The sequence below is a fragment of the Mya arenaria genome, chromosome 14 (genome assembly GCF_026914265.1).
Source record: "Mya arenaria isolate MELC-2E11 chromosome 14, ASM2691426v1".
Taxonomy (NCBI): domain Eukaryota; kingdom Metazoa; phylum Mollusca; class Bivalvia; order Myida; family Myidae; genus Mya; species Mya arenaria.
This window is the reverse complement of record NC_069135.1, coordinates 38,789,744-38,814,267: the sequence shown is the minus strand read 5'-3', so window position 1 is coordinate 38,814,267 and position 24,524 is coordinate 38,789,744. Positions and strand designations below refer to the sequence as shown.

The 24,524-nt window shown below is 33.8% G+C and overlaps 2 protein-coding genes across 2 annotated transcripts in view; one reads left to right on the top strand and one right to left on the bottom strand.

Moving 5' to 3' along the window:
• Positions 1-1,991: 1,991 nt before the first annotated feature.
• Positions 1,992-8,840, bottom strand: LOC128217296 (COMM domain-containing protein 7-like). The gene is made up of 7 exons (XM_052924339.1): positions 8,589-8,840; positions 7,393-7,446; positions 6,477-6,579; positions 5,630-5,686; positions 4,776-4,904; positions 3,919-4,017; positions 1,992-2,789 (listed from the first exon to the last, which is right to left on the bottom strand). The coding sequence occupies exons 1-7, from the start codon at positions 8,676-8,678 to the stop codon at positions 2,713-2,715; spliced, it is 609 nt and encodes a 202-aa protein (XP_052780299.1). The 5' UTR covers positions 8,679-8,840; the 3' UTR covers positions 1,992-2,712.
• A 39-nt stretch (positions 8,841-8,879) lies between these two features.
• LOC128216099 (uncharacterized) overlaps positions 8,880-24,524 on the top strand; it is a 32,487-nt gene continuing 16,842 nt past the window's right edge. Inside the window, exons 1-11 of the mRNA XM_052922688.1 lie at positions 8,880-9,018; positions 9,258-9,423; positions 10,053-10,119; positions 10,623-10,698; positions 11,030-11,122; positions 11,497-11,572; positions 12,384-12,591; positions 15,501-15,564; positions 16,737-16,803; positions 17,238-17,318; positions 23,400-23,498. Of these exons, the coding sequence (XP_052778648.1) occupies positions 8,953-9,018; positions 9,258-9,423; positions 10,053-10,119; positions 10,623-10,698; positions 11,030-11,122; positions 11,497-11,572; positions 12,384-12,591; positions 15,501-15,564; positions 16,737-16,803; positions 17,238-17,318; positions 23,400-23,498 (1,063 nt within the window). The 5' untranslated portion in view covers positions 8,880-8,952. The remainder of the gene's footprint in view (positions 9,019-9,257; positions 9,424-10,052; positions 10,120-10,622; positions 10,699-11,029; positions 11,123-11,496; positions 11,573-12,383; positions 12,592-15,500; positions 15,565-16,736; positions 16,804-17,237; positions 17,319-23,399; positions 23,499-24,524) is intronic.

The following is a 24,524-nucleotide window of genomic DNA, read 5'->3' as shown; positions in this document are numbered from 1 at the left end:
CGTTACTATACTAGTAATAGAACTTGTCCAAAATATAAGCTATTATACCGTCTAATAACGGGTTTATTTCATCATTTAATTAATGTCCAACATATTGTTTTTCTTCTTTTTTTAAATAGTAAATATCACATGATAAGTACACGAAAAATATTCCAAGAGTTTATCATGTAGAAAAATGTTCAGACCAATAAACCTTACGCGTCACCTATAACCCTACAGTAACCTTATTCTTTCTAGAACATGTTTGCTATATCGATAGTGCAACACTGTTTTCGTTTTGTTATATAACTACAAGTTGCGACATAACATTAGTTATGTAAGCCTCGTATATGACCTTCGCTGTGGAGTTCAATATGTAATACCAATTTCCATCTGATCATGTATAGTCTATAGATCTCAGTCCAATACTTTTAAACCACGGCTTAAACTTATGTTTATTTCATGTCTTATTTAAGATACTTAATTTGACTGTCTTACTTATTCATTTGATTTATTATTATAATAATAATAATAATAATAATAATAATAATAATAATAATAATAATAAAATAATAATAATAATAACAAATCTAATAATAATAATAATATAATATCTAAGGCTACAATCCGGGGAAAAAATACTGAAAATTAGAGTTTAAAAAGCATATGTTAATAGTAGAATTCTATTTGTGGCACGTATTTTAAACTTCTAAGTTGAGAAAAAATCGAACTTTATAATATATAGATACTGTACAAACCTGGCTTATTTTAAAGTTAAAAATAAAATCCTGTTCAAAATGTACACAAAAACTGACAAATATAGACTGAATAACGTGGGCTTTCGCGTGTGGTAATATCACATGTGGTCAAGCAAATGGTCAGTTAGTATGTTGGTCAAGACCTTGCGGGCAAACAGCCGGAGATTTGAGAGTGGGTTACGTCATACTATTACGCAACGCCCGAATAGGATTACCAATAGCAATAGGGGAATTATGCAATACAATTTCGTGCCCGTTATTTGCCAGCTGCGGAAAGTTTTCGTCCTGTTACGCAACTCTTATCCCGCTAGGGATTGTTACGTAAAGGAAGTTATGCAATGGATGAAAGAGTTATTTGATATTGGTTCGATTATCAAAGCCTGGGCTAAATTTATTCCGATAGTTTTGATCATTCAGGCGCCGCGCTATCAAATGTTAAATGGCGAATGTGATATTGAACGCATGAAATATTTGAAGGATATTTATTTATTAAAAATTACAGACCATCATCTCTATTAATCCATTCATCTGAAAGAATATGTCGCCAATATAATTTAAGTCTCCTATTTACATTTTAAATTTTAACTTTTAAGGAATAAATTGCGGGTTTAATTGATGTCATTATCGGGGTATGAACGCAATTGGGCTTGTCCGAGTGTTGTTTTTTTCAGTTAGTATATTAAACTTCGTGATAGTTTTTCTTTTTATTAAAAGCTTGAAATAGTTACTCTCTAAATAAGGTAGAATAAATAAGATATACTGTCACATGAATGTTTCATTTGTTCACATCAAAAGTATTCCACTTTCCATCAACTCGGACGTATAATTGTCCTTGACATGGGTTACATAAAATAAATTATACATGAGTAAGAGCGTGACTCATCATAAGCCGTAAGGTCATGATAAATGCGCATGATCCGCCATTCGACAAACAGATAGCATACTGTATAATGTTCTTTATGAACGAACAGTTATATAAATCATGAAATGCACGAGAAAATAATGTAATGATTATATATATATTGTTAATCATGCTTGACTTAATATGCAAAAAAAATATGTTTATAGTCGATTGAATTAAATAAGTTTTTTCTATAACAATTTAAAACTGAAGAATTTCTTTATGACAAAGGGACCATAACTCTGTACCACAATAATGAAGAGTTATACAGATTGGTGAATATGCAGAAGATATTTTTCTAAATCTAAACTTTTAAACTTGGTATAATTCAATGATGGATTTAATTAAAACAAAGATTAATAGGGTAATTTTATTTATCATCAAAAGATAACAAATATACATACTGTTTGTGAATTATAATATGTATAAAATCTATATTAACATACATGTATTGCATCAAACATTTGGAAGTTCACCATATTAATGCACTATCTTACAGACAGGGCCTACTTTAAAGCTGCACTCACACAGGTATACCATTTTACAACTTTTTTTTATTTTTTGTCTTGGAAAGAGCATTTTTTTGCATAAATATCTGCAAACCAATGATATTAGATTCCTGACAAAAAATCAGATCGTAGATTTTCATATTTCCGTTGGAAAATTAATGTTTTATGGCCTAAACCGTTACTAACGGTTTAAGAAAAATGCATAAAACATCATTTTTTTAACTAAAATATAAACATCTGCGATCTGATTTTTTGTTAGCAGTCTTATATAACTGGTTTCTATGGATTTTCGCAAAAATTGGCTCGTTCCGAGACAAAAAATAAAAAAGTTGTCAAAAAGTTCAATCTGTGAGAGTGCAGCTTTAAAGACAAGCTCATTTTAATACATATTACATCTTGCAATCATATTGGTGCATTTTCTCTTGCAACATATTGCATTAAGGTTTATGGGAATATCCTGAACGCCATACACATAATGATTGAAAATGTTTGAAACTTTGAATGAGAATGTATCATATTCCCAAACATCACAGTAAAATTCCATTGCACAAGTAATCCCGTCAAGCTAACTGAGGTATTCCAAACTGGCTTTGGCTTTTTCCATTTCATGAAGGAATGAGTAGAACTGGGGCAGTGTCAGTTCTGTAAGAAAATAAAATAAACACAATTGATGCATTAAAGGGGCTAGACACCAGATGGTCCCAAAATTGGAATGTACATTATTTCCACAAAACCATGACGTGTAGAACTGGGGCAGAGTCAGTTCTGTAAAAATAAACACAATAATTATATGCATTAAAGGGGCTATCTTGGAGTAGGATTACTGTATTATTGGTCCCAGGTTTTTGACAATTTTCTTTTTTCTTGAAATGGTATAATCTGGTGTCTTGTCCCTTTATGGTATATATCAGTAATTTTCTATACACTTTTTGACCTTTTCTTCAATCTTAATTGTATTCGTTTCGAATGGTAAAGCAATTATGTAAGAAGTTATATAGTGAACATTAATATTTCGTTAAAGTAACTCATGCCATGGTTGTAAATTGCTTTAAAAACAAAATAATATATAATGATTAAATAATGATGATGGAGTTGGTGATGATGATGTTGTTGTTGTTGGTGGTGGTTGTGAAGGTGGTGGTGATGATGGTGGTGGTGGTGGTGGTGGTGGTGATGATGATGTGATGATGGTGATGGTTATGGTGGCACTGGTGGTGATGATGATGGTGGTGATGATGATGGTGGCACTGGTGGTGATGATGGTGGTGGTGGTGGTGGTGGTGATGATGGTGATGATGGTGATGGTGGTGATGATGATGGCACTGGTGGTGATAATGATGGTGATGATAGTGATGGTGGTGGTAATGATGATGGTGATGATGGTGGTGGTGGCACTGTAGGTGGTGGTGATGATGGTGGTGGTGGTGGTGGTGGTGGTGATGATGATGTGATGATGGTGATGGTTATGGTGGCACTGGTGGTGATGATGATGGTGGTGATGATGATGGTGGCACTGGTGGTGATGATGGTGGTGGTGGTGGTGGTGGTGATGATGGTGATGATGGTGATGGTGGTGATGATGATGGCACTGGTGGTGATAATGATGGTGATGATAGTGATGGTGGTGGTAATGATGATGGTGATGATGGTGGTGGTGGCACTGTAGGTGGTGGTGATGTTGGGGCGTACGTTAATGACAGCAATGGTGATGATCTCCAGACTAGGGTCAAAATTATGACGACTTAGAAATTTGAAAATATCTAGAACATACCCATATAAGAGTTGGTGACCCCATTTCCAGTATTGATGACCAACTTGAGCTGAAGGAATGTGTTACCCACTTTGTCAAGCTCGCTGCTAGCTGCAGTCACTGTAGCATGAAAACAGGACTCATAAAATAAAAGTTCAACGATGCACTATCAAATCAATATACATGTATTTTTAAACAATTTTCAAATGTGTTTAAAGAGATTTTTTTTTAATTATCACCAAAAAGCAACAGACAAACTTGTGCTATGCTTTTGGCCAAAATATGCACTTTAAAATTACTGTCAACAGCAGACATCTTATGCAATTAAACTTCACAAAATTTGTAACCCGAGTCCGAAGTCCTTTTTGTAACACATGTAAAACTTTTAAAATTTTAGAAAACTTGTATAATTCCATTTATTCAAAATTCCTATATAACAAGTTTTCAACTTTCAAATAACCAATTCATTTCACCATTGAGGTTACTTCCAACAGAATTTTTAAACATAAATTAGAATTGAAAATCTACAAATAATTTCGACTTTCTAAGAAGTCTTTATATACAAGCAGAATACAGAAACCTATGCATGCATACACATATGTATTCTTAAATTAAGGCATACAAATAAAAATAGTTTCGTTAGGGTTACATCCTTTTCAAAAACAGGTAGGGTAGGTGGGCTTTTTAAAATTTGTTATCAATAATCAGTCTTTATATAAGAACATAATTGTCATCATTGGAATATGGTGTTAAAGTTATCTTCTGTTTAAAGGTTTAAGGAATGAATTGCGGGGTTGATGTCATTATCAGAGTATGAGCGCAATTGGGCTGGTCTAAGTGTGTGGAATCCGAAGAGTGTGAAGTTTACTTGGCTTTACCTCCAAATTTCCACTCCATATCAACAAGCTGGTTGACCATCAAAGTTTGCCCGAGGGCGCTCCGTGAAAGCCCAACAAGATTGGCCCTCCATTGATCCACAAAATAACTGGCTTTTCCTTCCGACAAACCTGCAGACAGAATAATTGTCCATATTTTATATCACAGACACGCGTGGCGAAATTATATTCTTTCTTGGCCCCATGAAATACCTTTTGAGGATAGCTTTTCTTGCCAGAATAAACACATAAATTGCCACAAAAACTATACAATTTTGGTTATTAAGTATCAAAATTTAACACTTTTGAAAGCTGCGTCCATATTCATTAAGAATCTAAGCAACAATTTTAAACTTAGCGGATACAGTTGAATACATAAAGAAACCTAACAATGTATGAACACGAAGATATGAAAATTAGCAAGAAAATGGTCTAAACAATATGTACTTTGGAATATGAAGAAAAAAGGGTACTCAAAATAACTCAAAATGGTTTTCTTTTCATTTTCTAACAAAGGTAAACCATGTTAAGCAAAAGCTTATTTAAAACATATTAATTTTACAACAATTGTGAAACAAGTTATCATAACATTATATTAATCACTCTCTTTGCAATGATTTTTCCACAAGAGTGTGGTCTTGTGTTGTGGGGGAAACCGGAGAACCTGGAGAAAACCCACTTGTCAGGCTTGGTGACCACAAACCAAACTCGCATGCACCAAAGCCAGGAAGTTAGTGCGCTAACTGGACAACCTAAGCAAAAGACTGACACTCACACAGCAAACCAATTTAACTTGATAGGAAAAGGGTTCCTGATATATTTTAACAAAAATATTTTGACATTTCTTCAATTCTTACCAAGGTTATCCAAGTCTTCTTTTATTTGTTCTGGACTCAGGCTTTTTTTCAATGCACCTTTATAAAAGAAAAACAAACAAAATATAGTAATTGAAATATAAATCAAGAACTACAGAATATTAAACTAAATACCTTAATAATACCGATACTAAAAAAACCAATTATATAATGTCTTATAACTATGTGTGTAACAGTGTAAAAATATAATATATTGTGTGTGCGTGTGTGTATTTCTTTAAACCTTGCTGTCAAGGATATCCCATGAAAGTGTAAGCACTTATTTCTAATATTGTCCTTTATGTTTTTGCTGGAGGGACAGCTTGCAGAAGGGGCAGTGGTGGGATTATGTTATTTGTAACTAGAAAGTCTGGGTGCGATACCCTACCATTTCTTTGAAGGGAACCCTTAGTACTTTTAAGTGCTCATTGTAAAGCACCCATACACGGGTACAAATTTCATGGGTTAAACCAATACTCAGTGAACAACTTCCACCCTCTTTAAATGCTGAGCTGACAAGGCAAGGGAGTTATAAATTTGTACCAATTTTTAAAGATTTTTATGTAATGCGGGCAGGGATCAAGCCAACGACCTACCAGTCCTTAAATGGACGCCTTTACCATAAGACCTCATGAAAAACTAAACGTTTATATATCACTTGTGGCTATGCTATACACCATGTTAATTTATTATAGCTTTGGAGCTTAAGTACTTGGTGAAATATATTACAATCTTACACTGAAAAAATAATTATCCTCTACTTTATTATTTTCCCAACATTTACTGCTACAATTCTCCTTTCAGCCAGACAATATTTATCGTATAATAGTAATACAACAATTATACTCACTGTTTGGGATAGATAAAATGCTTTTGAAGACATTTTTTAAAGCATTCCCACTGACGCCATTTTCAGCAGCAAAATCCTCCAACTGACCAAATAATCGAGAGGACTGAAAAACGCAGAAATCAACAGATCTACAAGATCATTATTCAATTCATAAGTAGCCAAACCATTCCAGACAGTTGAATAATTCCCTTCTATTTGATCAGTTTTAAGTTAAGTTTCTGCACAGGAAGAATTTGTTTATACCAGTATGTACTTTTTTGTAGTTTAAAGGGGCTGTCTCACGTATTGGCACCAAAAAAAGTTTTTTTCTGTAACGAATCTCAGGACAATTATCAAATAGAATGTGTTACGCTTTGATATCATAATTGCCAAAAAAAGTACCAAAATGTAAAAGTCGGAGACCGGTTTGAACCATGTCGCCAAAATTGTAGTCCAACGTTGTACTCACTGAACTACAAAGGCTTACTCTTATTGCGAAACATAATTAAGCTATACACCTACCTCGGTTATATCATGTGATAACACCGACTAGCCAATCACGCATAAGGAATGAATTCTACCTGGTAGACATACCCAGTATTTTTTTTTAATGGAAAATTACGAAATAACTGCTAAACTTAAATATATTATGAACTATGTGTTACTTCAGTTAGTAAGTTTCAATGCATTGTACAATTCGATGCCAAGTTTATGTCAGTTTTCGACAATTTTCTTTTTTTTTTCGCTATTTTATCATACGTGAGACAGCCCCTTTGAAAACTTTATACAGAAGATAACTATAATAAAACAAAACAATAACGATCCTACATAAAGCTTAATATAAAATATCCTACCTACCCTACCTGTGTTTGAAAAGGCTGTAACCCTAACCAAATATTTTGAAACAATAAATTTATATGAGTATTTTTTACTTTACCTTCGTTGGATCTGTCAGGAATTCAAACACATACTGCACCAAATGCCCAAATTGCTGAAAAAATAATTATTACAGTTTTGTTAATAATATTTATGCTCTTAAAACAATCATGTACTAATCTAAATTTAATCTTTTTTGGTATCGTTCAAAGTTCTTTTTCATCCTTTAAGCTAAAGCTCCCCCATTATCAATTACAATAAAGCCAAATTACCCAGGTTTATAAATAATCATAGTACTGGAATTGAAGCTAATACCGTTTTGCAAACCCTTATCTTTTGCACCAAACCATTTGTTTTTATTGCCAACATTTTGTTTCAGACCATTACAGTACATTATGACTAATTTGTTCTCCTTATGGGACGGTTTTCATTTTTGGTAGATTCTTGCCAAGAAAAGATGAACAGATCACAGTTTTCAGTCAGATAATGCTTTTTATATACAATATATTATTATAAAAAATCAAAAAAATCATGACCTACCTACATTTGATTTGGCAGTGAAATTAGAAACAAAAATGGTTTTGTTTTTCGTTTACACCTACATGTTCTTAAGTACTAGTTACATTATCCCCATGTTTATTCACATACATAAGGTACGTTTGGCTTAACTACTCACACTCCTCCCTCGATTTTTAGGTGATAGGTTATGCACAAGTCAATTGTAACCACCCCCCCCCCCCACCCCCATGTAACCACGCCCCACCACAGTCAATTGTCACCATGAATACCCCCCTCCCCCTGTAACCACTCTCTCCCCCACCCCCTGCTGAGTAAATGTGGTGGTTTTATTTCCACGCTGAAAATAGCAGGAAATGGGCTGTCACTGGGCTTCATGCCTGGAATTATTCATTCTTTTAACGGGATTTGTCTGCATTTAAGCCAAGCTTTTCCTGGGGTTTAACGAGATATTTAAAAAAGGTGGCACCTCATCCTGATTCTTTCCCCATTTAAAAGAAGCCAGTTTTCAAACTACAGGATGTCCTCAGGAAAAGGGGGCATTTGATGGTGAGTTTGTTTTGAATTTTACCTGGAATTGGAGGCCGGTGCGTGGTTACAATAGACTGGTGCATAACGGCTAAGGAAAAGGGGGCGTGCCAGTCTTAATAAAAATGCTAAATTTCCTATAAATATTAATAAATGTATATTATATGATAGAATTAAAAAAAGAGCTAATTTCCAATGTCAACATAAAATTACCTCATCTTGGAACTTGTTCAGTGTCTGAATATCACTAAACATGGAATCAGGGGGTGTTTCCTGGCTGAAGTGAAAACTTTGAGCAGACATTTTTCTATTGATTAACTTCAAAAAATATAAAGGCGTATTAGATTCTTGATTTCAGCGGTTCAATTATTACTGTTGTCATTTAAATCAGTTTTGACTGACTGTCACTTCAACAATAAATGATTTTCTGAGTTTTTGTCTCTCAAAATAATGTTTACATGCTGTGCGATTTACACAACGTCATAATATTTTAAGCACAAAATTTGTAAACAGGAAGTTAAGTTTAATTCAATGTTTTTAATGATTTCGGACTTTGTGGTCAACTTGAATTGCTAAAATGGGGCCTGTCAAAGACTCAGACCTATTAAAAAGTGTGAGAGACAACAACAGAACGAAATTATTGGTAAGAGAAATAGAAATCTAAAAAAACAAAACTGAAAGGTTACACTCCACTATTACAATCTGACAAATATTCAGTATTACTTACCGTGAGATACCTAGCCTACTAATTTATTTATATGGACATACTTAAAATAATTTGATAATCTGGCAGTCCTTGTGCATGGAAGTCGTACCCAAGAACTTTTTTAGGCTGCTATGTCCAAAAATGCCCCAAGAGTTGAGACTGTTATTACATTTCAGAAATACTTATCCCCAGAGAAAGGTTTAGGTTCATTATCGAAGGTTGGAGTGAAGGATGACCAGTCATTCCCAGGCGGGAGATTACGCTTGAAACTGAACCATGTAAACATAAACTGTCGAGAGGAGAAAACAGGCTACACACCACTGATTCTGGCTGTTCTCAATGGTAAATGAGAATAAAATAGATTGAAGAGAAGTGTCTAATTTGTGTTTTGAATTAATAAGCTTGTTCTAATTTTAACAGTTACTTAACGATGGTTACAATTGGCTGCAGAAATTTTAAGAAGCTCAGTAATATAAAGCAAAGATTTTGAGCAAGGCTGGCAAACATTTTATCTAGCTATAACAATGAACGATCAGGGATACTTTTTATTATTTTGATTTATTTTTCCTATGTATCCCTGTCTCTAGTCTGTCAAAGTAAAAAAGATGTCAAAATATTAGTGTTGCTATTTAGGTGGACTAACATTTATCAGTGTTTTGGGGTTTTGTTGTTCTTATTCTTTAACTAACAATGGCAGGGTTAAAAATTATACTGTTAATGTTGTGCACAATTCTTTTTCACTGTCAGCTGGGAGTAGGATTAAAAATTAGTCCCAGCTGTCAGGGAGCTAAGAATTCTATTTAAACTTGTCATTTGGGTGAAGTAAAAAATGTCAGAATAATGTCATAGCCTTTAGGTCATTGTCATGTGAACAGTTTAAGCCTAAAATATTCTTAACTCAAAAATTGTTATAAAACTATAGTTTTTTGGAACTGTTTATAAATATACCTGTATTTGATTTTTGATACTAGGAAGCAAGGAGTTTGTTGACGATATTCTCTTCCACTCTGCTGATGTCGATGTCCAGGATATTAAAGGGTAGGCTATAAACAGTGTACATCTGATCTGTACCTGTATTACTTTTGGTTCAGTTTATATTCATGCCTACCCTAGTCTGAATGGATCACCCCCAATTTCTTTTACTTGATGAACATTTTTTTAATTATCATAATTTTATGAAAATATATTCATGACAGTCTTATTAAAGCATTTTCATAGCAAAATATATGTGAATACATTTTTTCGTACTTGCGTCTAAAAATACTTTGAAATTTCCCAACTTAGACCTTCTAAAAAAATCCTGCCCTATATTACCAAAATCCCCCTGAATTTCCAGCCCTTCCAAACAAATCCCCCTGAATGGTCTCTAGAAAATATGGCATGAATGAATAAGTATGGTTGGTGTGAATAAGTTTGTTTATGAAACCAGATACATAGTTAAGTAAATTCTTGCAAAGACCAGCTCACAACACCTTGTAGGTATTGTGACATGCTGACTTCTTAACTTTAAACTTGAACAGTAGGTTAAAATTATGTTTCAGAAATACTGCTCTTCACATGGCAGTTTTTGGAGGGAAGATGGAGATTATTGATTTACTTCTCCAAAACAGAGCTGAGGTTTGCAAACAGTTCATTGTAGACATGGGTGTACTTGGTTAAAATTCATAATGCTTGATATGATTACTGTGATGCTTAAAATTAATTAATGTGCTTAATTCAACAAGATTTAGTTTAGTAGATGAACACTTCTGTTGATACAAGACAAAATATATTTTTTGGGCTATATCACCTTTGGCTTAGCCAAAATGGTTCTTAACATTGATATAGTCATAAACAATATCTGAATGTTTCCAGAAATTTATACACTGTTGATTTGTTTAAAAATGCTAGCTAAATTTCAAGCTAATATGTTTTTGTAAAAATAGTTTTCTTTTTCTATTATCTACAGGTCAATGTTCAGAACAGTGATGGAAACACACCGTTGCATATTGCGAGTCAAATAGAAGGGGACAGGGTGCATATGCTCCTGAAGTTGCTTACGGTGAGAGCATTATTTGTAAAATACTCATGTTGCTTGCAGTGAGAGCAATTATTGTAAATTTGTCAAGCTGCTTAAGGTAAGAGCAACCATTGTACATTTCTCAAGTTGCTTACAGTGTATTAAGCTGCTTACAGTAAGAGCAATTATGGTAAAATTCTCAAGTTACTTACAGTGAGAGCAATTATTGTAAATGTGTCAAATGTTATTGCTCATTTGCTTGCCTGAAATGACAATGTGGCTACTATTATGCAAAACAAAAAAAGAACTGACTGTGGGTGTCCACTATCTTAACTCTTACATAATTTGAAATGCCATTGATCTTTTTTTACAACATTTAGAAATGTTAACATTTGCTGTTGTTTTTTTTCATACAGAAAGGAGCCGACCATACTATCATGAACAGGGACCATAAAGAAGCCCTTGATCTAGCCATCATGTTTAAAAGAACAGGTAAAATTTTTAATATTAAAATTGGAGGTTATGAGTTGAGATTCTAAGTTATTTCATTTGGACAATAGCAATTAAACATGCAAGCTCTTTAAGATTGTCTTTTTTTCGAAGAAAATATTTCCAGGTATTGACACATATCTGGTGATGATTACGGCAGAGCCATGCAAAATCTTGAACCATTGGCAATCTCTAGGATATATTCCAAGTTTACGGCAGAATCTTGCAAAATCTTGAACCATTGGCAATCTCTAGGATATATTCCATGTTTACGGCAGAAATAGATCTTGACTATTTTTGATCGACAATTATTCACAGTGAATATTTAGTAGATCTAAAAGATGCACAATCTAGGACACTTGATGGATGCACGAAAGAAACATGAATAATTTTGGCATCTATCAAGTGAAAACCCATTTTGTGCCCTTTTTATGGCATCATGTCTGACCTTCTTTAGCCTAACAACATAGAGTATGGCCTGTGCACCTTCGAAGTCTTTGTTTTTCACATGCTAGTTTTCACATGTACCTCCTTAACATAACATAACATAGGATTATTGCACTGAAAGGCCTCCAGCCCTAAATGCAGAATTCAAAAGCAATGTTGAACATAAAACAATTTAAACAATATAATACAATCAAAACGGTTAATTGTTGTTTTAATTTTACATCTTAGATTTTATAATTTAAAAAAGTATAGTGATTATTTGATAAGAAGACTGATTTCATATATCAGATGTAATTTAATCAGATTTCTTATGGGTACTACAGTAATTCACAGTCGTACCATGTTGAATACCTTCAAATATTCTTAGATGCTGTATCGATACTTCTGGACCACGATCATGGCCTCGAGGATTCAAAACGCACAACAACAGAGCCAAACACCCAGGCAATGTTGGAAGCTTCCATACGGGGATATAAAGAGGGGATGGAGCTTCTGTTGGATTATGGTTATGACCCAAATACCCTGGACAAGGAAATGGACTCAACTGCTTTACAGGAGGCTGTGCGATATAATAGGTGTGTGAATTATCTCTGTTTTCTAAGTGTAAACCTTACACAAATTTTTTTTTTTTGAATCCATGAACTTAATGTAAAAATCTGGGCAGGTAGGCATGTATAATTTAATATAATTAATTAAGAATTGATTAAAAAAACAACAAAAAACATGAAGAAAAACAAAGATTATTCACAGAGATACAAAGAGCCATACATAATTGTAATAGGGCAACATGACTTATAAACAAATTGATGAAATATATAATGGCTTGTATGGCTTTTGCATGTCTGTTACATATTTCATCGCAAGGGTTGCGGCTGATGTTACTTTTGTTGTATAAATAAACGCATAAAATTTGCTTGCAGTATAAGTGGTTAGCATTTTTTTAGCTCCACTGGCCGAAGGCCATGGAGCTTATGTCGTCACAGATTGTCCGTCGTGAGTGCGTGCGTGCGTGCGTAAACTTTTACTTTAAACGACATCTCCTCTGAAACTGATAAGCGGATTTTGACAAAACTTCACAGGAATGTTCCTTTGGTGGTCCTTTACCAAAATTGCTCAAATGGTTCCGGTCCATTGCACAATATGGCCGCCAGAGCTAAAAATAGCAAAATCTTTAAACGACATCTCCTCTGAAACGGTTCGGCAGATTTTGATGAAACTTGACAGTAATGTTCCTTGGGTGGTCCTTTATTAAAATTGCTCAAATGGTTCTGGTCCATTGCACAATATGGCCGCCACAGCTAAAAATAGCAAAATCTTTAAACGACATCTCCTCTGAAACGGATAGGCAGATTTTGATGAAACTTGACAGAATTGTTCCTTGGGTGGTCCTTAACCAAAATTGCTCAAATGGTTCCGGTCCGCTGCACAACATGGCTGCCAGGGCAAAAAAATAGAAAAACCTTTAAAGAACATCTTCTCAGAAACCGATGATCAGATTTTGATGAAACTTAACAGAAATGTTCCTTGGATGGTTCTTTATCAAATTTGCTTCAATGGTTTCGGTCCACTGCACAAGATGGCCCCCAGAGGTAAAAATAGAAAAACCTTTAAACGACTTCTCCTCAGAAACCGATGATCGTATTGCAATGAAACTTGACAGAAATGTTACTTGGGTAGTCCTTAACCAAAATAGCCCAAACAGTTCTGGTTTGCTGCACAACATGGGCACCAGAGCTAAGAATAGAAAAAAACGTTAAACTACATCTTCTCAGAAACCGATTATCAGATTTTGATGAAACTTTACATAAATGTTCATCGGGATGCCCTTTAACCAAAATTGCCCAAATGGTTCCGGTCCGCTGCACAACATGGCTGCGAGAGTTAAAAATAGAAAAACCTTTAAGGACTTCTCGTCCGCAGTCTTCACGAAAAACATTTTAACCTACTAGCCAGTTGGACTAGCATAATGGCATATTTTACTAGTCCGAATGACAATCTAGTAGTCCGACTATTTTGCCACATTATAAAACTGTATGCTTGAGGTAAATACCTATTTCAATTGAGCAGCTTGCAGTTTGAGTAAACATTTCTTTATTATGATGCTCATGCAGTGATAGGGAGTGACATCCTTCTGTTGGGAATAGTGCTCCTTGTTTTTCAGAACCTATGGGTACTATGTAAAAACAAAAGGCATCTTGCTTGAATAGACTGTAATAATATCAACATGGTTAGAAAAGAAATGCCATGCTTTAATAGCTTTGATTACATTTTACTACTGAATTACCTCCCTTTAATAGAAAAAAAAATAATGTCTTAATTTTTCACGTATAGCATCTTTAAATAATTTTTAAACAATAATAATTTATGAGTAAACATATAAGCATAAAGTTCTCACAAAAAGATCAATTTAAAAACCTTACATTTATACATAGGAAAGTATATATAGACTGAACATTAATTTTCGTTTAAGTGACATTCTGAAAGTTTATGAAACAGCTATTTTTAGTAACTTAAATGGCCGAAAAGTGTAAGTGAAACACCAAGTCGATTCTATCTCGTCAGTTCTTGTTCAGGTTAGATATTTGCTTCATAATCTATTCAGATTAAATGTTAACCGATGATCAGATTTTGATGAAACTTGACAGAAATGTTCCTTGGGTGGTCATTAACCAAAATTTGTTAAATGGTTCCAGTCCACTGCACACCATGGCTGCCAGAGCTAAAAAATAAAAAAAAACTTTATACGACTTGTCGCCGAAACCGATGACCTTTTTTCGATAAAACTTGACAGAAATGTTTGTTTGGTGCTCCTTTACTCAAATTGCCCAAATCATTTCGGTCCACTGCACAACATGGCAGCCAGAGCTATTAAAGTAAAAATTTTTTTTAAATAACTTCTCCTCAAAAATTGATGATTGTATTTCTATGAAACTTGACGAAAATGTTCGTTAGGTGGTCTTTGCTTGAACCTTTTGGCCAGTGGAGCACAGGCACTGATGTGCCTCTTGTTTATCTGCACGGTAGTTAGAAAATATTCAGTGCTCCAGCCAGGATTTGGAAAATGCAGCGTACTACATGAAGGCCCTTTTGATACGCATTGAGTATGCTTTGCATGGGCCAACATTCAAGTCATATTGTTTTAACTACTTTCAATACTAATAGATTGTTTTGAATACCTTAACTTCATGAATTAGTTTTATACTTATTTCTGAAAATTGACCTTATCAAACAAAAGGGCATAGCAGGGTGCAGTAAAATTGCAGCAGGTTGCTGGATAAGGGCAGCGGGGTGCCCCACCCTGCTATTTAAGTCTAGCTTGAACACTAAAATTGGTTATGCCAATTCTACTGGTTATTGTTATGGTATGGGAGATAATAATTGTGCAGAAGAAAACAAAGAAAACACTCCCGAACACAGTACTGGTTATGATAAAATGTTCTAAAAAGAGTTGATATTAAACATGTACATGTATACTTTATTTTAGGTTACAAGTCATTGAAACGTTGTTAAAGTATGGTGCAAAAAACGGATGTGAAAAACAGCAAAAATGAGGTAACCTAGACATTACATTATATGTGAAACTGAGCAAGCAATTTCCAATTGATATTATTCATATTTTACACAACATGAATATAGGTGATATAGAGGATAATTGGTTGTTTCAGTTTCAGATATGCACCTTAAGTAATATTTTACCACATGTGGCTTTGCCATGGGTGAAATATTTACTTTTGGTGTTCACAAGGTGATATATATTGCAATCTTACACTGCAACAAACAATTTTTCTTTTTATTAATGCTTGATATTATTACAAAAACAAAGTTTAATAGATATTTAATGGGAAAACCACACAATATTTCAATCAAATGATGTCATAACAAAAAACAAATTTAAAGTGACACTCTTATTCAAAATCAATACATTCACATGTATGATTTTGAGTGATAAAGCTACTTACTAAATAATGCATTTATGGAAATTATTAATTATTGATAACGAAATTATAACCATGTATTTAATAGCTGAAAACACAAACATATTAAATGATTGGTGAATGCTAAAAGATTTACTGTGATCTACTATCATCTCATTTGTTAGAAATACTGTGTTTTATGCACATTTCTTTCGAATTAAACTTGGTATCCTTCATAAGAATCATTGTTTTCGACATTTATTTACCCTTTTTGGTATATAACAACAATTTTATTAATTGTGGTTACCGGTAATCTTATTTGGGAGAAAGAGTGCATCTTTAAATGATGTCATTGCATTTTCTACCCGGCTTTGTTTGCATTTATGTTACCATTTTTACAATGAAACAGGTAAAATCTAAGAAAACTGTGAATATTTTGAAAAAAATCATTACCGGTATTTAAAACACCCTTCTTTCAAGTCAGGAGCTCCACCAGTTGAGCTAACCAGCCTTGATAACTCTCATTACCTACCCTGTTGTTTGCAAGTTACTGTCATGTCAAAAATCTATTGCTGGCAATCGCCATTGTCACCATTTCCAACAAAATTGCAAAAGTGGCCGACAGTTTTTTTCAAATTTAGGAATTTTTATGGCAACAATGATTGCATACATGAAATATTTTCTGAATATGATGTAAACAGCACACTCAGTGACCTGCATGATAATCAATTTGATATCTGCAGTAAATCAAGCATGTCTTTGTTGTGACATATCTAATAAGTGGGGCTGTCTATGTTTTATTTCAGACTGCAGAAACAGTATTAGCTGGGCTTCCAGATTCTAGGGCGAACCCAATTAAAGCTTTATTCGAAGGTAAATTTAAACATTTATGCTGTAATAGGCTGGTTTGTTTGTATTGAAAAAAATATTGCCATGACTTGAATTTCTTTGGCTATGACATTGATATCTCCTTTGGCTATGACATTGATAACTTCTTTGGCCATGACATTGAGGTCTTCTTTGGCCATGACATTGATGTCTTCTTTGGCAATGACATTGATGTCTTCTTTGACCATGATATTGGTGTCTTCATTGGCCATGACTTTGATGTCTTCTCTTGCCATGACCTTGATGTCTTCTTGGCCATGACATTGGACAAGGGTTACAATATATTGTTTGGGGTTTACCCACTAGTGAAATAACTAAATGTTTAAATAAGCTGTTCAAACAGGGAATCCAAACTTGATTAATTGTGGTTTCAAATGGTTTTAAATAAAGAGGGAAAATAAGTTTTCAATATTTTCTAGAATACAAGAAGTCTGGTGCTACTCAGGTTCCACGTTTTCTGAAGACACTGTCCAGAGGAATGTCGCTCCAGGGAGTAAAAGGTCAGTTAGTGATTGGGAGTTACCGTATTGAGAGAAGTTTAGTGCCCCACTTATCATCCATGATGTTGTGGGTTGGAGCCCCCACCCTCCCCCTGGGCCATGATTACAAACAGTCTCATGTCAAAGTTCAGACTCAAGTGGTTAAACTGCAATTCATCATTTCATTGTAATTTTTCCTTCTAGTTTAGTATTGATGTTGAGTTTTGCTGAATTTTGTTATTATTTGAAATTGTACAATTATTATATTTGATATAAGTTCTTTTCTGTGTTTGAGTTTAAACTCAGACTTGAGACAGTTTGTAAATGCTTTTAGTCTCTTCAAAGGATTTCTACATCGGAATTGAAACGGATTCATATATACAGTGAATAGCTGTCTTACTAATTCAGCTCAAATTATTTCATAAAAAAAGGGTCAGTTATACTTTTAAAATGTAGTTTTGTGTAGATAGGCAAAAATAAATCAACAGAAATTAATGATGATTTTTTAAATTAATCAAAAATACATCCAATGTGACACAAATTATGCAAAGACATTTACTGGTTGAACGTGGTCTATAAGTCCAGTTGTGTTTCTCGCCAAAGAGGTTGTAAGTTTGAGCCCCGTCATGGGTGCGTTCTCATGGCCTCTGAAAATGGACACCAGCAGCCAAATGTATAAAACAAGATAACCCTTAGACTTGGTTAAAGTTATCCAAAATGTTTATTGTTGTTGATTGGTCAATATTTATCAAACAGTTACAGTCGACCAATCATATCATTTAAATGTGCAAACTAGCTAATAGATAAGTTGTGGACAACTTAATTTTTTTTTGCAATTTGCTACAGTAATACTTTCTGCCCAGGAACTAGACTTAAGATAAATTCATATTAGCTTACAGGTGTGTCTTCACAATCTAGCTAAAATATATAAATTATATATCACACCTCCAATGTAAATGACGCAACGCCATTGGTCAAGGACTGGTCACACGTTGACCCCATATTTTTCCATTTTGGGTCGCAAAATTTATATCATACCAAAATGGCATCTATTTTACAATTCCAATGAATATTCCAATGAATAAATGATACATTTAAACATGTAAACAGGTTGTCGACGGGATATATACGTTTTGGGGCTAGTAGGTGACCCGATATGGGATATACAGGGCGCAGGAAACCATATTCAGGTAAGAGCTTTGCTCTCACTCGAATATGGTTTCCTCCTTTGCCCCGTATATCCCATATTGAGTCACCTACTAACCCTGTCACTTATAATATATGTGTATATAACAGTATTAACAGTCAATATTTACTTTGAATAAACAGTTGTACTGGGTTAGAAATGTTGAATTGAATCTAGTATCATGTTCTGATGGTCAATTATATTAGTGATTAAAAAATATCAGATGTGACCAATTTGAATTGAGGTTCATAAATGAGTTATTCATTTACGTTTATGTTGTCCATATTTTTCAGAGTGTTTATTGATACAACTGTAGGGTTTTAGCTATAAATTGTTACGGAAGGTTGCTGCACCCTGTCCATTTTTTGATAGCATCCTTCTGCCCTCATAGGGACCAGAAATTAAGCTACATTCATAGAATAAAATGCATTAGACTGATAAATATTGATTTTGTTTTGATTAAAACTGATTATTAGATTATAAATACATACAAACTTATATTTGGCAATAATATTATTTTATATATAATACTAATTAAATTAAACACATTACCTAACATTTTCTAACAAATTCAAAAGTCCTCCACAACCTCAGCCTGAAAGATTTCAATGTGATGTTTGCTCCCGAAGCACCCTGGCCCTCTTCTGCAGCACCATGCCCTTTAAAAAATGGCTTAAACCCTACAACTGTTACCTTTTTTTTTATCATACCCGAAGCATTGTATGACAGAAGTTTTAACATGAATGTTTTCAATTGAAACTCATTATTTAACATCACTTAACTTTGTAATATTTTTGACAGATTGTCATCAACCTGCAGTAAGAGTGCTTGTAATTGACAAATGTTTATTGTTAAAACATTTCATATATTTCTATTCTTAACTAGGTAAATTTCCTTTCTGGTATTCAAATTGGTGAAAAATCCATATTTTTACCAAATGAATATGCATGATGTACCTGTCAGATCTTATTTCCCGATATATTTTGGTGTTTTTTCTGTAAATTTCTGTCTGTTTTCCAGATATTCTACTATCCTACTCTATATTCTACTCTTGATATATCCACATAAATGATATAATTACCTAAATAAGTACATTCCTTTTTTTAATAATAGTATGTTACTTAATATGAAGACTTGTTTTTTGTAAACATTATAAGACTCCTAAAATAGTAGGTACGTCTCAGGGCTTTTTAGCTGTATTTTTTGTTGTTTATGGTTGTTGAGTTTATAAAGGTCTGCCTGTGCTGTATTGTGAAATTGAGAAATTTGTTTTGTTTTGAGCTCTACTGGTCAAAGGCTTTTACTATATGCCATGAGGCAGTGTCTGTCATCCATACGTCCATCCATCCATGCGTGTGTTTGTAAGCAATTGCTTGCAAACATGATAAAGTCTTCAGTTTTGATAGTATCTTAATCAAACTTATACAGTAATTGGATATCCATGATAGCTTGGTTCCTTTCTTAAAAGTATTACTGGATTGTGGCCCTTTATTATCATTACTATTGTTGCCAAGTAAGAAGATACAGTCTAAGGGAGACAACTTGTATTCAGTGACTGTATTTTTTTCTTTTTCACTCCCTTGCCTTTTTTAAAGAGGTGAAAATTACAGTTTAGGAGAGGCAACCTGTACTGACTGTTTGCGGATGGTTTTCTCCCTTGCCTTTGTGAACTATTAGTAACAGTATGCAGTGCTCCAGCCAGGATTTGAAAAGGGCAGGGTGGAGTTTTGAAAAGGGCAAGCTACATGAGTCGTGTAGGGGCAATTGGGGGAGGGGTCCACCCCTGTCACAAGTTATTGTTTGTTGTTGTTGTTGTTTTTTTTGGGGGGGGTCTTTTTTTTGGGGGGGTCTTCCCCTAGAATTTGTTTTGTTTTCATACCATACTCAATTTAAATCATGTTCCATGATTACTTGAACAAAATGGTGTTTATTTCTCAAAATTTAGAAGGGTGTATTTGAATATCAAAATTAAAATTTGTCTTTTTGTCTGTGGTAGTATGATTGTACTTGTCTGGAAACTTCTTTAGTGCAATGTCACATATTTCTCAAAAAAAACACATGTAAAATGAAGAAAAAAACAAAGACAGTTAAACATTTGAAGCAATCAAATAAAATTTTAATAAATACACAAAAAAACAAATATGTAGGGGACGAATCTTAGTTTGGTACGTTCTGGATTGGGTACGAATGTTACATTCAGCCTGGCTGTTATTTAATTGTCTTTGGTAAAATAATGTTTAATATGCTAATGTTTTAGAATAAAATGACAATAAAAATCACTGCCCTTGCTTAAAAAATCACTTATAAAACATAGAACATTGATAAATAACTCCGAAATTCGTTCTGACAAAATGGCGGTTTTGGCGATTTTTGACATGATCGTATCCATGATAGGTAAAAGCTACATAACGCATCAACATATATTTGTAGGAAACAAAGAAAATTTTCATCATGAATATTTTACAATTAAGCTTTCAAAACATTTACTGAAAAAGTGACGTATTTGATTATGTTAGCGCCACCTTTGTTATGTTTAATTCGGCAGTGACCGTCTGCTTCAAATCAACAATGTTTAAATGACAGTCTCGTCTGTACAATATAATTAACAATTATTTTAAAAGATTTAATTGTGCTTGACAACATTTTTCACCATCCCTTCGCATTTTCTATCGCATTTTACGAACTTTCATCATTGAATGGACGAATTCTCAATGTATATTCTGATTGGCTGACATTCAATAGCTCCGCCTCCTGCAGATGTTTCCCTATTTGGCTCTTCTTAATTATTGGATTAAAAGATGACTGATTATGAATACACGGGTCGTCTGCTCACTACACATATACACAATTAGCTGTCATATGACCTGGACAAGGCACATGAGAAGATGAAAGGGCAGTGCGGCATATTTTAAGCAGTCAATGTGGGCATGGTGACACCTAGCAGGAACACTGAATTGTCATAAGTATTACGTAATTTGTCTCAATTATGACAGCGGATTAAGGGCTGCCAATCTTTTACAATGATTTCAATAGTAAAAAGGGCACTAACGGGATAATTGATCCTATTAAAGCATTTGTGAAAAGGGCACTACTCAAAAAAGGGGCAGGGCGGTCAGAAAAGGGGCACGGGCGCTGCGCCATTGAAAAACGGGCTAGCTGGAGCACTGGTATGCATATTACCCATACATACATGCTTTGGAATTAAAATTACGATAAGAGCCATGCCAGTAGAGCATTCTGGCCTCTTGTTTACAAAAATATGCACTCAAATACTTTTTCATATATAAAATACTTTTTGTCAACCATTGGTGAACATAAAGTGACGACATGTTCGAACATAAATTGGCCACATGTTCAAATACATTGTAGCCACACGTTGGAACATAAATTAACAACATTTTCAAACATAAATTGGCCACATGTTCAAACGGGGCCACATGTTTGTACATAAATTGACCATATGTTCAAACATCAATTGGCCACATGTTGGAACAATAAAATGACCACATGTTTAAACAAAAAGTGACCAAATGTTCCAACATAAATTGACCACATGTTCAAACATGAAGTGACCAAATGTTCCAACATAAATTGACCACATGTTCTAACACAAAGTGACCACATGATCAAACCTAAATTGACCACATATTCAAACAGGAATTGGCCATATGTTCAAACATAAATTGGCCACATGTTCAAACATGAATTTGCCACATGTTCATCAATTTTATCAAGAGTTAATATGAACAGTACTTAACATCATAGGAACTTAAATATGTTTGATTGGGTCTGCCATTGTTTGGAATGTGAAGTTGTGAACAAAATACTTGTTTCAATGATAAAACAACATCAAAATTTAAAAATAAAGCTCTACTGTTAATAACTATTTAAAAATATGACAGAATTTGCTCTATCTCTGAACAAAGAAAATCACTCAATTTGACCAAAAAAAGTGTTGCTTACATTAAACCTGTGAGCGAGTCTGTGTGGCTGACAGGTACAAAAATGATGATATACACAAAAACAACACTCTCTTTGGCTTGAGGTATTTTTAAGTTTACAGCTAATTTGGTTCAGTGCATTTAATGTTTTAAACTTCACTCAACTGTTTCTTAAACTCATATGAATTTATACATATAGACCGGTATATAAATTGACAGTATGTAGCATGTAAATTATAATTGACCTACAAATATATTTGGTTTAAGAAATACATTTTAATGCAGATATTTTTTAACTGAAATGGATACTTTGAAAGGTTGTATCTCTCTAAATTTAACATGGTGGCATGTACTGTCTTAAAATGATGTTCATTTTATATAATTATTAGAGTTAATCCAATATTTCTGGTTTCACATATTCAATTTTTATGATTTAATTTCGTCATTTAACCCACAAAAAGGCTCCTGATGCTTGGTCACTGAACCTTGTTAAGTAAAATCCTAAATTATTTTCTCTTGAAATTTTGAAATAATTAACATGAATCTTTTTATATGGGTATAAACAATGTTCAAAATGGGTAAAACTTAAAAAAAAAAAAGTCATTTCTAAAAATTTAAATAATCAATTTAAATTTTCTTTGGACAGTAATGAAACCTCACTTAAATACAAGACAGGTCGAATAAGAAGTTACCTTTTATGCAAATACTTTTCATATGGCAAAACAGAAAAACTTAAATATTCTATTTGCTTTTATAAAAGTTGGGTGGGTTAGTGGGTTTTATTTTGTACATGGAAATTCTGGTGAGATTTCTAAATATTTGAAAACATATTTAAGGCTAAAACAAAATTTAAAAAATAAAATAGATGTTGCTCGTTTATGAGGGCTAGCAGGATTAAGAACATGAAAGTTGTACTTTTCTAGACTAAAATATTAATTCACCTGTTTGATATAATTATGTGTATTTCATTTCCAGACTATCCCATCTTGCCAAATGACCCCAGCTGGACACAAAACAGCCCCGATTACTGCAACAGCTGTACACCGAATGGACCCAACACCAATATCCTTGATGGTAAGGCATGGGGGTGGGGTTTATTACTTAGGAGTGTTGGGTGGGGCTTGGGGCACAAAACAGCCCCGAATACTGCAACAGCTGTAACCCCAATGGACCCAACAACAATATCCTTGATGGTAAGGCATTAGGTTGGGGTTTATTTTAGGAATGTTGGGTGGGGCTTGGGGCACAAAACAGCACCAGGTATTGCAACAGCTGTACACAAAATTGACCACGCAAAAGTTTTAGGGGGATGGAGTTAAAATTAGAAGTTTGAATTAATGAACAAGGGGAGCCAGATATAGCATACTTGTAATAAAAATTCATTAAAAAAATATATTTTAGTGGGTTTTTGTATTTGCAAATTTGTTGTTAAGTTGTATTGTAGTTTTTCTTTTCACTTTTGTGTTATCCTGCTCCCTTACTCCTACGACTGGCTGATGTTCAGAACTTTGTTAAAGTTAACAACATGGTTAACAAGATTGTTGTTAACTTTAAAGATTACCAATTTATTTGATATGTCCATATACTCAAATAAAATGTGAACAGCAAATTTGATCATCAATACTTTACAAGAAAGAAAGATACAACGAAATTAAAAATTGTAGTTTTGAAACTTGAATCTGAATTCAGACTTGAGACTGTTCATAATAATATCCCAAGAGGATTGAAGATTTAAAAGTTAACAATCATAATGTTAACAACGTTGTTAATGGGGCTGTCTCACGTATGATAAAATAGCGGGAAAAAAAATGTAAAAAAAACTGACATAAATTTGGCATCGATGTGTACAATGCATTGAAACTTACTAACTGAAGTACCACATAGTTTACAATTTATCTAAGTTTAGCAGTTATTTCGTATTTTTCCATTAAAAAAGATTACTGGGTATGTCTACCAGGTAGAATTCATTCCTTATGCGTGATTGGCTAGTCGGTGTTATCACGTGATATTACCGAGGTAGATGTATAGCTTAATTATGTCACTCGAATAGAGTTAGCCTTTGTAGCTCAGTGAGTAAGACGCAGGACTTCAATTTTGGCG